Source organism: Felis catus, chromosome E1, assembly GCF_018350175.1.
Source record: "Felis catus isolate Fca126 chromosome E1, F.catus_Fca126_mat1.0, whole genome shotgun sequence".
Classification (NCBI taxonomy): Eukaryota; Metazoa; Chordata; class Mammalia; order Carnivora; family Felidae; genus Felis; species Felis catus.
This window is the reverse complement of record NC_058381.1, coordinates 30383752-30397919: the sequence shown is the minus strand read 5'-3', so window position 1 is coordinate 30397919 and position 14168 is coordinate 30383752. Positions and strand designations below refer to the sequence as shown.

The 14168-nt window shown below is 42.0% G+C and overlaps 1 protein-coding gene across 7 annotated transcripts in view; it reads left to right on the top strand.

Annotated features, from left to right (window-relative positions):
• The window catches only part of ANKFN1 (ankyrin repeat and fibronectin type III domain containing 1), a 603208-nt gene that overhangs the window by 302251 nt on the left and 286789 nt on the right, over positions 1–14168 (top strand). The window contains exon 2 of one of the 7 annotated variants that reach the window (XM_045044945.1): positions 10158–10249. The exons of 5 other annotated variants lie outside the window; for them this stretch is intronic. In XM_045044945.1, coding sequence (XP_044900880.1) covers positions 10244–10249 — 6 coding nt within the window. In that variant the 5' untranslated portion in view covers positions 10158–10243. Of the gene's footprint in view, positions 1–9786; positions 10250–14168 lie in introns of those variants that run through there. One more of the 7 variants, XM_045044946.1, reaches the window with a different exon arrangement.

The window sequence follows — 14168 nt, the reverse complement described above, 5'->3', positions numbered from 1 at the left end:
AGGCTGAGTGAGTATGGTTCCTGGGGAAGGAGCTTGGCGGGGCTGCTCGAGGTGCACGCTGCCTCCATAACGGCCTGCTGCGAAACAGATGCTGAATGCTGTATATGCCTTTCTCCATTTTTTGGTAAAAGCAAAAGTCTTCTTTGGATTTCTTTCAGTTAGCAAAAACAGGTACTGATGCAGGTCTTTGGTAAAAGCAAAGCGGCGTAAAGCAAACTTTGGAAAAGCAGGGGATGGCTGTATAACAAAACGGCCATCAGATCCCAAACACTGTAGGCTGGTAGCAGAGCTGGCAGCCTTCATGAAGTCACTGGGAGCTCCAGGCAAAGCAAGTGGGGCTACAAAAGCCCCTGCCTTCTTAGAACTTGCCATTGAAAGAAGGAACTGCTAGGCTGACGTGAGCAGGCCAGGGCAAGGGGGTGAAGACAGACAACTAACCAGCGTGTGGAGACGAAGGGAATGCTACAGAAGGAGCCCACGCTAAAAATAAGTGATTTTTTACAAGTGTGGTTAACTTTACGGAGACTTAAAATTACGAAACACAGCATGCATTTTCCCCCTAAAAGAAAAGCTTTGAGAAAGTTTGAGCTGCCTCACATGAAAAGCTACAGAAAAGGAAAGTATCTGTGAAAGCTTTTAAAATTATGACCATATTTCAAGTATGATAATCATCAGGAATAGTTAATGCTCTCAGAATTAGACTGATGTAGAATTACTTTATTTGAATCAATCTAGTCATTTGTGTTGCCCCATCAAAAAAGACTCCCTAGCACTCTTATTTATGGAAAATATCTACCATCATCTAGGAGCAATCCAGGCCAGGAAAAGAGAAGAAAAAAAAAAAAAAAAAGAAGAAGAAGAAGAGGAAGAAATGGGCCAATTTCATCGAATTCTGTCTAGTGTGACAATTTTCCTGTCTCCCAAGTGAAAGTAATCATTCATTTTGTATTTAATCTGTAGCCAGAAAAATGATATTCGATGCTAAGTATGACATTTTGTGTTGTGTTTAGTTGGGATTGGAACCAGCTGATTGACCCAACCAGTTAAGATGGCGCCCTTATGAATCAGTCTTTGCGATGTAACCACCTAATGTTCATAATTTGGAATTGGGCATCTATCACACAGCCCTGCCCTGTCTCTAGTTCGCTTTTTATGTCAGCCTATCACAGTTGGCCTGAGCAGATGGGGCTTCTGCGGGTTTTCAACATTCTTCCAGCAACATGAGATTTATAGCATTATCTTTGTCCAGCCAGCATTTATTTCCCCAGATATAATTTTGTTCCCGTTTTATATGATGTTGACAAGTAGTAAATGCTGGGTATTTTGGTGCCATGTGATTAAAGCTAGTAGTGCCTGAGAGTGTCCTCCAGCGTGAGTCCTCTCTAATCCCCCTCTTTCCAAGACACACACATTAATAATTCTTTAGCACCGGTAGTTACTGTTTTTCCTGAACACTGTTAGTCTTGCAGTCTGATGAAAAGCTTTTGTGTTTGAGGTTTGGGTTGTGTTTTTGTTTATTGTACAGAAAGGTGGAAGGGTGGAGAGAAATGGGGGACTGTCAACTCGGCATGCTGTCAGTGCAGGGATGGTAATGGAAAGTGAATTTTAAAATTATGGGATATAAAGTGGGGACCAGAGGGGAGGAGTAATTAGAGGATTTGGCCAGAGGAGGTGGGGGCGGGGCGGAGGGCAGGGCAAGGAAATGGGAGGGGTGGGCCATCTGGTGTTAATCTCCTGCTGTGTGTTTGCAGGGCAAAATAGTCAGGGTACTTTGTCAAGGTACAGTCTGCTTTTGCAGACACAGATGGAGCAAAAGGGAGATTAATACATGTGGTTCTAACCACCTTTCATATCTTTACAGCTAAACATTATTTATAGAAATCAATTAGTCCTCTGTCTGTGCAATTTTATTATGAGGCTCTGTCCAAGTTTCTGGCAAGCTCTTTAAGAGGATGATTGATGGTAAACTTTCAGAATGAATAAAAAATGAACCCTCCCCTAGGAATTGGTGTAGTGGAGAGAAAGGTAAATGATAAAAATTACAAACTCTGCAAGTCACTAGAAAACTAATGTAGGATCAGTGTGGTCCTTGTTATACTATTTTTTTCCTTGCAGATTTCTTTCTTCTTTCTTCTTTTTCTTCTTCTTTCTTCTTTTCTCTTTTCTTTTCCTCTGCTCTCTTTCTTTCTCTTTTTCTTTCTTTTTTCCTTCTCTTTCTCTGTCTCTCTGTTTCTGTCTTTCCTTGTTTCTTTCTGTATTTCTTTGTTTCTTTGCCTTTCTGTCTTTCTTCCTTTTGCACACTCAGCTGGCTATTTGCTATGGAAACTTTAGGAGAGCCTGATACCTACAACTGAGCTTGTGGGAAAGTAAAGGTTTCTTCATTTGCCAAGCTAGTAAATGCCACTTTGATTACTGATGCTCACACAAGATAAAAGAATCCCAGGAAAAAATGAAACAGAACTTTCATGTTTTGTCTTCTGGAAACTTTTATAAGAGATGGGAGCTGCCAGTTGGCCTCTCTTAAATGAGTCTAGGAGCCAAGTAATGATAAATACAAACTCCCAATGCAGTGAATTCCATAGAAGATGCAGATTGATTTATTTTGAAATTCTAGCCTTGGTAGTCTGTTACCAAAGCTCATGCCCCTAGGCTTAGAAACGAATTTGGGGCAAAGCTCACACTCCCAGGGTTTCGACATGGAATAGTTGTGATAGCCTGGATGTGAGGACACAATTATCAAATCAAACAAAGTTCTAAATGCAGGAGAGGACAGTAGACAGTGGCAAGGATGCACAGGTCCTAACTCCAGCTCCTTGAATGTTGGCATATTAAGTTGTTCTGTTTTGTTGACTATTTTGAGAGGATAAGGGGATATCTTTGGCCTCTAGAATTAGAGATTTGTGTGCAAATTGAAAAATTATGAAGGATGCAAGGGGGTGCTCCAGGAAAGTTTTCTAACCTCATTTGGTCTCAGTTTCTATCCGAGTAAAATGGGATGATAACAGTGCCCAGCTCACAGGTTGGCTATGAGTATTAAATGAGATCTGACATTAAAGTATGTAACATGGTGTGAACACAACAAATTCTCCTGTGGTAGCATTGTCAGAGGATTCAGATGGATTTTTCTCATTTTCTTAAGGTTTGGTATTCACTATAGAACGTGTTCCTATTTGTTAACTGTTAAATATATCTGAGGAGCCCCTAGTAAGTGCCTTTAGGCTGGGCAATCTTTATCTTTTTTTTTGTACCCCCCCCTCCCCGTATTACCTGATACGGATCTTTGTACACAGCAGATGCAAAACACTTGCTGATATAAAATTCCCCAAGTTTAGATGGGGTTTTTCACCTACTTAATTTATGCTGTTGATATAAATGTATATAGACTCTACATAAATGCAGTTTAATAACATGTGAAATATCTAATTTCTAAATATTCGATAATACCCCACATTACACAAAACAACTTCCAACTCCCAGTTTGATGAAAACACCCAGTGCAATATCTGACACATAATAGGTACTCAGTGCACATTGATTGAATGATGAATGCCTAAAACCTACACGGGAGGATAAAAGAGAATTAAGCAAGGAAAGGGTTTTAAATAAAAAAATTAGTAAATTTTCTTTTAGATTTCAATAGAAAAAAATGGCACGAACAGGATTAAAAATAATTGCTTGCAAGCTGTAAAAAATATCATCTTTCTAATCTAAGATAAAACAGTTTATTAGAAAATTTGGGGCAGCTCTTAGAATCCATGAGAATGCCAGACAACCATACTTACAAAAAAGCAGGGCGCTGGCAACAACACTGATTTGTGTAGCAGACACTATTTAGCAGGCAGTTGTCAGCACCATGAATAAGCTTCTAGTGTCATTTTCATCCTAGTTCCTCTTGAGAGTCAAAGTCCCAGGAGAGAGTTTCATTGGCCTAATTCAGGTCACATGTCCACCCTGCCCCCCAAATATCTTATTTACAGTCCTATCTAGAATGCATAAAATGAGGAGAGGTCATTCTCCTCAAAGAAATCCGAATGCTGAGGCCAAACTGAAAAGGAACAGATGGCAGAAAATAAATGTTCATGCTATAAACTTACTAATATCTAGATAGAATAAATATGCATGTTGTGTTGCATTTCCTAGGGCTGCCATAATGGAGCACCATAGACTGGCTAGCATCAACGACAGAAATTTGTTGTCTCACAGTTCTGGAGGCTAGAAGTCCAAGATGTGGGCAGGGTTGGTTCCTTCTGAGAGCCGTGAGGGAGCGTCTGTTCCAGGTCTCTCTCCTTGGCTTCTCGATGGTCGTTTTCTCCCTATGTCTTCACATCATTCTCTCTGTATCCAAATTTCCTCTTCTTATAAGGATACCAGTCCTATTGGATTAGGGCCTACCCTAACGACTCTATTTTAATTACCTCTTTAAGGACCTTATCTCCAGGGGCTCTTTGGTGGCTCAGTAGGTTAAGTGTCCAACTCATGATCTCAGCTCAGGTCTTGATCTCAAGGTTTTGAGTTCAAGCCTCACACTGAGCCCCTTGTTGGGTAAGAAGCCCACTTAAAAAAAATAAAATAAATGAAGACTCTATCTCCAAATACAATTACATTCTGAAGTACTGGGGGTTAGGGAGTTAGGACTTTAGCACATGAATTTGGTGGAGTGGGGTGGGGTGACATAATTCAGCCCATAACTGCATGCTATAAACACCCTAATTTATACAATTAATCAAATGAGTGTGTATATCAATGGACACCCAATTGTGTCTGTAGCATTTTTTTAGTGAAAATGGAGTAACAGTTTAGCAAAGTCTGCAAAGATCTTTGATGTTCCAAATTTGCTGCTTGAGCTAATTAGAACAAAGATAAACAGTTTTATCCCATCCATTATTTTTCTTTTGAAAGCACATTTGATCCTCATCTACAGAGTTGCTATTGGGTATTACTATAATACCATACATATTTATTTGGGAAAAAATTAAAAGCAGCAGTAATAAAGCTTAGATTTCTGATGTTGAAAAAAATAAAATTGAAATAAAGACACATTTGAATCTTAAAAACAAGACCTGGTAACTACTTTATATCTGAGATGCCAATTCTGCCTATAAAATTTTTCAGAAATTTTTCTGAGAGCAGAGCCAAGCAGAAATGACTCATATTACCTCCGCCACACATACAGATTTTCTCTTTGACTCTGGCCGCTGTTCAGGCTTGACTCTGTCCAGCCTTGAGCAATACATAAAGTAAACAATGTTCATGTAGTGATGCAGAAAGCCCTGGCTGGATCCTGGACTCTTTAACTTGCTTCCTAAAACTCCCAGCTCTCAGAATTTATGGTCCCGTGATTCGCATTTTCCCAACACACACACTTGTGGTCTTCTTCCATGATCAATCTCCACTTCCGTTAGACTTCATCCTCCATACCTATCTTTCCTTGGAAAGATGTACTCCCCTGACCAAGGAACCCGAGAGGTAGTTTGTTGCTGAAAGTTTAAAGGTAGTCTGTATTGTTTATGTCTTTGTGGGAGTGATGGCACCTCAGTGCCACTGAGGCCTGGACATTGATGGGACTTTGTCCACTCAGCTCTGCCAAACATTGTCTGCCCTGCTTCTCCTTCACTTCCAGTGCCTGTGAATATTAACCCACTGGATTTAGATGGCAAGCCAAACAAACAAGCTACATGATTGAAAGCTCCAACTCCCATCTCTGAGGAAGAAATCATCTAGAAACTTAAAACAGCTTTGTTTATTATCTTCACTCAGCATATCAGCATAACGGATGTTTTGCGGGATGTATGTGTGTTGGTGTTTATACACATAATCACGGAATTTGGATGAGCCTTCACCAGCAGTAGCTGGGATGACTTGGGTCTAAAAAGTTCCCCTCATGTGAGGGGCACTTGGGTGGCTCAGTCAGTTAAGCATTGGACTTCAGCTCAGGTCATGATCTCATGGTTTGTGAGTTCAAGCCCTGCATCAGGCTTTCCACTGTCAGCAGAGAGCCTGCTTCAGATCCTCTGTCTCCCTCTCTCTCTACCCCTCCCCCGCTTGTGTTCATTCTCTCTCTCTCTCTCTTTCTCTCTCTCTCAAAAATAAACATTAAACATATTTTTAAAAAGTACCTCCCATGTATATTAAGCAGTAAACATTTGGACTTTGAGGCTTCTCATAATCTGTCCCCCTACCCACATTTTTTTTATTCCTCTCCACTATGGCCACACACTCTATTTACCGGTGCTTTCCCACCTTTCGGCTGGCGAAGACCTCCATCATGTCTCATGCACTTCTAAGTCCTCATAACTTCTGACGGTGTTTTACACCCCAGCCCACATAGCAAATCCTCTGGGAATCCTTCCCTGCTTGTTAGTCTCAGTTGGATGCCCGTCCTCAACATCCCATAGCATCCTGTGCATCTATACTGCCTCTGTTCTCACACTGTATCATATAACACATTCTTTCTTTATCTGTTTCTACCCAAACCGTGGGCTCCTTGAAGGTGGGGACTATGTAAGCCTCTTTCTCTCCATCCCCTAGCACTGTGCCTGGTACACGATAAATGCTTAATGGCATTTATGAACAAATAAATGAATGAGTTAATTAAAATTTAAAAAGAAATGAATAATTGGAGACACAGCTTTCTTATTCTCAACAATCTGAAAGCCTCTTTATTTGAAAGTAGTACCCAAGTTCCTTTAAAATGGACCAGTGCCCCAAGATCCCAAATTGAAAGTACTCTGTGATCCCCAAGTTATTCTTGGGGCCTCACCTTACAACATTCAGCCCATTTCTCAGGATAATGCATAAATTTGCTTCTCAATAGAAATCTGTTCTGTCAGTTAAAAATACTCAGTGGTGGTAACTATTGCACAAGCCACAGTGGAAAATAAAACCCAGTACGGACTGCCAAAATTATAGCCTGCTAAAGGAGAAATGGTAATATACATAATATGTTCATTATTATGGTGTAGTGAAAAGTACACTGGACCTCAAGCCAAAAGGCAGAGACTCAAACCTGGTCCTCACCATTTGCTAGTTGGGTGGCACTGGGCAAAGTTTGTTCATGTTTCAGGGCCCAACTAATTTGACCTTCATCAAATGAAATGAGGCTCACGTGAATTGTCTTATGAACTTCAAATTCTGCGTCCATGGAATGGAATGAAAATTTATATTGCTTAAGTGCCTACTTTGTTCCTGTCAGTCTGTTAAGCATTTTAGAGATGAGTAAACCCAAATACAGGTTTTCTTCAAAGTCCCATGGGATCTGTTTGTTTCTGTTCCATCACATATTACCTTTCTCAAGTTCATGGCTTAATAATTACAGATGTTTTTTTAGAAAATATTTCAAAATTACCCAGAGAGGGAACGTTCCATGCCATTGTAATTTGCTATTATATAGACTATTTTCCTATAGGATATAGACCAGTATTATATAGACCATTCACTATTCTTAGCAGGAGTTTACTGGAATGAGGTAGGGTAGCTCCTATGTCTCATCTCCTTGTCAGGTGAAGTTGATTTGCCAAAAACATACAAATGAGTGCTGTCTGGGTAATGCGTTCTCCATACCGACACTTTTCAGAGTCCTAGTGGAATCTACAAAATGCCCTGCCAGCAGTCAGCACCATATGCCCTCTTGTTGCCTCTGAATCAGCTGTGTGGGACGCTTGGCGTCATATAGCCCAAACATTCAGATGTTGGACTCATTTTTTTAATTTTCATATGGGTATTTGGCACTCAGAGAAACAGCTCACTTCAGCCTGGAATACAACATCCAAGGATTGTTTAAACATGGGATTAGTCTGGGCTTTCTCGGGGGAAATGTTCTTTTCAACATCACTTTCTAGAACAGTGATCTGATCCTGTTTATGAACAGCATTGTCAGCATTGTTAATAACAACAAGAATTCTTTCTCTTGTGTCATGGTCACGCTCCTCTATCCTTTTTCCCTTCCATCGCACTAATTCAGGTGTGATTACACGACTCCTTATTCTACTCTGGAATTCACCTAACCCTTTCCCTGCCTCCACCTTTCCACATGTCCCTCTGCATGGTACACTCTCACTGCCATTTCAGTGCAATGTACATGCTGAAAATCTTGCAGAGCCTCCCTCTCACCTACACAATAGTCCAAATGCATTAAGGTCTTCCAGATTCTGATGCCTAGTGTGGAGAAAAAAGGCACGGGAGAAAAAATCAGGTGGTCTTTGTTCTAGTTCCAGCTGTGTCACAAGTGGAGCCCTGTGACCTTGGAGGAGTTGCTTTCCCTCTCAGATCATAGTTCCCTTGACTGTGAAATCAAGGTGATTGGACAGGATTTGAGATGCTAGATGCATGGCTTTTGGGCACCATTCCTTTCCTAAGGTGCCCTTGGAATTTCACAGTTCATGGGCCCTTGGCTCTTTCCCACTAAGCACCAGTGAGCTTCAGAATCATTAATGCAGTCACACCCAGCAGACCAAAGTTAACCCTTGACCTCCCTGAATGGGTCCATCTCTGAGGCTGCTTCCTGTGTTAACTTTCCATAGTCCTGCCCTCTTCTTTTCATCTCACCCACCTACTGCTCCAATGCAAAGCCAATAGTGTTGCCAACTATACTCTGAATATTTCCCCCAAATGCATTTCCAATATTTTAGGTCACTGGAATGCCCTTTCACTTCACAGTCCTCAGTCCAAATCCTATCCATTCTACCAAATCCTATCAAAGTTCAGGTGAGCCTCCGTGAAAACGTTGAAAGTAACCCCAACTGGGAGTGATCATGCCCTCCATACTTGAATCTGCACAGTAGTTTTTCTTTCAGTCATAAGACCATTATACCACCTTTCTGACCTTCTTGACTACTATATTTAGTGATACTTACGTAGCTCTCTTGACCCTCTACTAGACTATAAACTCCTATGTTTAAAAAACAGACAATCTGTAGGGCACCTGGGTGGCTCAGTCAGTTAAGCATCCAACTTCAGCTCAGGTCCTGATCTCACGGTTTGTGGGTTCGAGCCCTGTGTTGGGCTCTGTGCTGAAAGCTCAGAGCCTGGAGCCTGCTTAGGATTCTGTGTCTCCCTCTCTCTCTCTGCCCCTCCCCCACTCATGCCCTGTCTCTTTCAAAAATAGATATAAAAACATTATAAAACTTACAAAGAAAAAAAAAATCTCTGATTAAATTCTAGTTCTTCCTATTGTAAGTCCTCAGACAAGTCATTGAATCTAATCCTTAGACAGCATCTACGGTACAGCCAGCAGCGAACACTGTGCTGGCTCAACGTGGAAAATCAATAATTATTTCTTTAGCAGGAGGAAGAAACAGACAAACAGAGAGAAATTTACTAAGACCTACCTGATAAGCTTACTGTAAGGGCTAAATGAAAGGGAAAAAAAAGGTGGTATGTATCTTTGAAAACCTTGGCTGAGGTGTTAAACACATGTAATAAAAACATGTAAGTTATCACTAATAATAATCATCAATAAAACATTCATTGAGGGCCAATTTTGTGACAAGAACTATACCTAATTTGGAAGCTGGCATGCACTGGTAGAGCAGGTACAAGCTTTGGAGCCCAACTAAGCCTGTGTTCTCGTAGCCCGATGATGCCATTCTTGGTGACTTTGGGTGAGTCACCAATTCTTCTGGACCTTCATCTTCTATATGAGGATAAACTATCAGGGCACCTGGGTGGTTCAGTCAGTTAAGCATCTGACTTAATCATGATCTCACGGTTTGTAGATTCAAGCCCCATGTCCAACTCTGTGCTGACAGCTCAGAGCCTGGAGTCTGCTTCGGATCCTGTGTCTCTATCATTCTCTGCCCCTCCCCCCACTATTGTGCGCTCTCTCTCCCTCTCTCTCTCTCTCTCTCAAAAATAAACATTAATTTTTTTAAAAAAGGGATAAACTATCTATGTTAGAACTAACTATCCTGCACTATCATGTGGTAACCAAATCTCCCTGTGGTAGAACCTGAAGAAAGTGTCTCCCTTGCATTACACACCATAGCAGATTTGTAGTTATTCAGGGACTCAGGAGGTTGGAGGCTGGCTTCACCATCTTGCAACTATGCCATTGTGGACACATGGCATTCCAGGTGCTAGAGCAATAGAAGAGAGTGGAAGTTTTCACACCAGCAATTAATGCCCAACACAGAAGTGACCTATATGACTTCTTGTCACAGAGCCAACCTCAGTGGACCTGGGAAGCGCAGCCTTCCATGAACTCAGAAGAGGTGAACCAGATATTGGTGACCATTAGAAATGTCTGATGAAGGTAATATGACTACTTTGTAGGCCTATTAGGAGAATTAAAAGTAATAACCTCATCAACATGTAGGACAGGTCTTCAGCAACTGTTTGGTGCCTTCTTCTTTTCCTCCTGATGAACTGGGACAAGTTGTATATGTACTTTTATTCCTTTTCTATTTCTAACTCAAGTCTTTGCACACAGTGCTCAGGAAATATTTACTAAATAACTTTAATAAGAAATTTGAAGTTATTTTTCATAAGCTATCTCAAATTCATAGGAAATGTGGTTATAGAGCGATAATCAATTACAAGACTAATTTAACATTCTGGATAATTGTTATATCTAGAATATCCATAAGCATCACCAAAGCACTTGGTTTTGTCTTGTTTTGTTTTTTTTTAACACTTTCAGAATTCACATAACTCTCATAAGCCTACAATTTCATCATTAGTATAAGGCATTTTGTCAGTATTGACAACATTGGTTTCATACAGGTTCCAATTTCCCTCTTCTTCCTTTCCAACAAAATCCAGACTTGGTTCAGGTATCCTCCAAACCATATTGCAGCCAGGTGCCTGAGGCAAGCAGGCCCCACCCCAGCTTCAGACTCAGGCCCCAGTGACTTAAAGGTGCTTCCTTTGTCTGATTGCCTGGGGCCTGATTTGCCCCATAAAACAACCAGAGTGGTGGGGGGGGGGGAGTTCTCTCACTCTTGAGACAGACAGAGGGATGGGGGACAGAGAAAAAGAAAGAAGGAGAGGGATAAAGAGAGAGAGGGAGAAAGACACCACCTCTTTCTCCTGTGGTTGGGTTGGATGTGACTCTGGAAACTGCCACACATCAGCCTAAGGAGGAGTCTGAGGCTGAGGTCCACAGAGCAGAGATGCAGCGATGAATCAGGCCCAGAGCTTGCTCTCCCTGTTTTGTGAGATAATCAACTGTTCATGCTTTAAACTAATTTGAGTCAAAGTTTTCCATTACTTCCAGCTGAAAATATCCTGAGACTAATACCATTATATATTAAGATTTATTCACTAAACAAATAAGTAAGAGCCCACTGGGTTGGGTGTTTGGGAAATAATAAATATGTGAGAAATAGCAACTACTCTCACAGAGCTTGTAGTACTGAAGGGAAACAACCTTGTGCCCTGTGTAGTCTCCCATGTTTCAGTAAATGACAGCATCATCTTCCAACAGAGCTGCCTAGAATGTCGTGGACTCCTCTTTTTCTTACATTATTTATCCAGTCTTTCAATAAATGCATTTGACCACACCCTCAAAACGTATTCTGACTTAATCCCCTTCTCAAGTCCCCTTCATTGTACCCCCCCCCCCCGCTCCTTGTCCACACCACCATCATTTCTCCAGAGGTTGACTGCGAACTGCTTTTCAATGTATAATGTGTATAGATGACTCTTATCTGTCACAGTAGCCAGAGCTGCTGCTTTCAGAGGACTGTTGGGAGAGGTTGAGGAGTAAATGGATAGTGGAGATAGCAGGCTTTAGAGAACTATTTCTAGAATTTTGACTGTGAAGAAGAGTAAAAGTAGACTTCCACTCTAGCTTTACAGATAGTGGTTTCAAGGGAGTCTGGTTTTGTTTTTTGTCTTATGAAGATGCTAACAGAGCCTGCTTGAATACAGGGAATGTTATCCAGGAGAAAGGGATGGCGGGCGGGGTGGGGGGGCGGATTTGGACATGCAAGAGAAAGCAGGAGTTAGTAATGGCTCTTGAAGAGGGACAAAGGGATGACATCCAGAATCTATGTAGGGCCTGGCTGTGCTCTCCTCTGTAACTAAAGGAAGGGAGCAGAGTAAGAGTTCAGAGATCAGGAGATGTGTGGACCCTTTAGGAGTTCCTAATTCCTTTATGAAATGTGAGGAGGGGCATCCACAAAGAGTGAGGAGGAAAAAGGGAGATTGTAGGATGAACAGGAGATCGGAGGAGAGCAGACAAGTGAAATAGTCATTGGCTGGATTGGTAGAGCAAGCCTCCCCTGGAGTTCCCTGGGGACGTTGCCAAGCCACGCTGAGGGCTCAGCTTGAAGGTAATGATAACAAATCAATAGCTGCCCTATTGTCCCTGCTCCAGTGACGAGTGTGTGCCCTGTTGGCAGCCTTGGTGGTGAACCCTGAGGATGCTGATGCTGGTGGCAGCAGGGGAGGCAGCCCTGTGTAATTCTAATGGTGACACTCATCGCTTTGCTCCATCTAATGATCTATCAGGAAGCTGAGACTGCGGGGATTGTGTTAACAGGAGAGAGGGCCCAATCAGGCCAGTCTGGAGAATCCATGCACATCAGTGTCTGCCATGCTGAGGAGAAGAAGCTTTCAGGACCCCCATTCTGAGTTCTGAGAGTTTGTTCCTCTTCCAAGATTCAGGGATTCACATACCTTCCTGTTCCATCTTGAAAAATAAAAATGGACGTATCTTCAAAAAATGATCTTGGAGCCCAAAGAAAATAATGACTAGTGAAATCACCCATCCATTCATTTAGCCAACATTTATTGAGCTCCTATTATTTGCTGCCAAGGATTCAAAGAGTAAGGAAGGATCCCTGTCCCTACAGGGTTACCTGCCCAGAGTAGGAAGTAGATACCTAAGGAAATAACCACCAACGTGAAGACATAAATAGTTGTAAGAGCTCTAAGAACACAGAGGAGCCAGGACAAAGTCTGTAGAAGGCTAATAGGATGTTTGAGCTGGGTGGGTCATTGGGAGGCACAGGTATTTGTACAAGGCTTGTCTCATGAAATGTCCTAAAATTATCATAGTATTCTCATATTTATATCTCTTCTTACCTGTCCCTACTATTACCACACATGACTCTGGGTTGTTTTTTTTTTTTTTTCCATATTGATATAAGACCCTTTGGAAATAAGAACCACTTCTAAACTTACCTTCTGCAGCTGGAAGGGAAGGGAGAGTAGGAGTTCCTGAGAACCAAGTGTTACAGGAGAACCAACCGTTACAGGGGCTGGACCCCAAAGGAAGAGATTTGCACTCATGAGAAATTCATTGAGAATTCCCGAAGGAAGCAGCACTGGCACCAGGTAATCTACTAGATGGAAAATGGCCTACATTGCAAAGTAGAAATAGCCCAAGGCATTGTCTTATGTCTTTCCCCTGGGCCTTTGTACTTGTCCCCTGGGCGGAGGTGAGGGACTAGAGCTGGAGAGTCTGGAGTGAGTGGTTCTGGCTCATGCCGGGGAAGGAGCCATGTGCAGACAGGAATCCTGTCTCCAGCATTAATTAGCCAGTGGACGGGCCAGGAGCCTGTTTTTTCCTCTGACCTGAGCAGCACCTTATACTCCAGTAGGTTCTCTGCAAACCAGAGTCCACAGCAATGGTTATAACAGCAGTGTGATGAGCATCCACGGGCATTCCAGGAAGTTGTGTTGTTTATCCCCAAACTACCCCTCTCCATTTGTGTGTAAATGAGTCGCATGATTCATTTTCCATAAACAGGGTGGGTGAACAGAAGGGGAAAAAAATCTGAAGACTAGGAACTGGCATTTCACTTTGTGGAAGCTGCCAAGGCAAAGTTATTTTCTTCATTTTGGCATGCTTCTGAGAAGAGAGCAAGTCTCTGAAACAAGAGGTTGTCCACAGCTGGGTCACATCACTCCCAGTCTGGGTCTTCACACGGACCCATTAAGACTGTCCAGGCACACAAATGTCAGCACAGATGAGAAGACAGGAAACAGCAGGGGAACATGTGATTGAAATGCAAACTCTTCCCCCGTCCAGCACTGAGGTCCTGAGAAGGAAACTTCGAGGACACAGAGCTAGCAAAGGAACCAAGGAGGAGGGTCTCTCTCCTGACTTTGTTTTTTCTCACTCTAAAGTTGAATCATCATGATTAAGACCTTCCAGAATTTGACACCCAGAATCTGTTTGTATTTCTTAGTACCAGGAATAATAATGGCTGTCTTAGTCTACC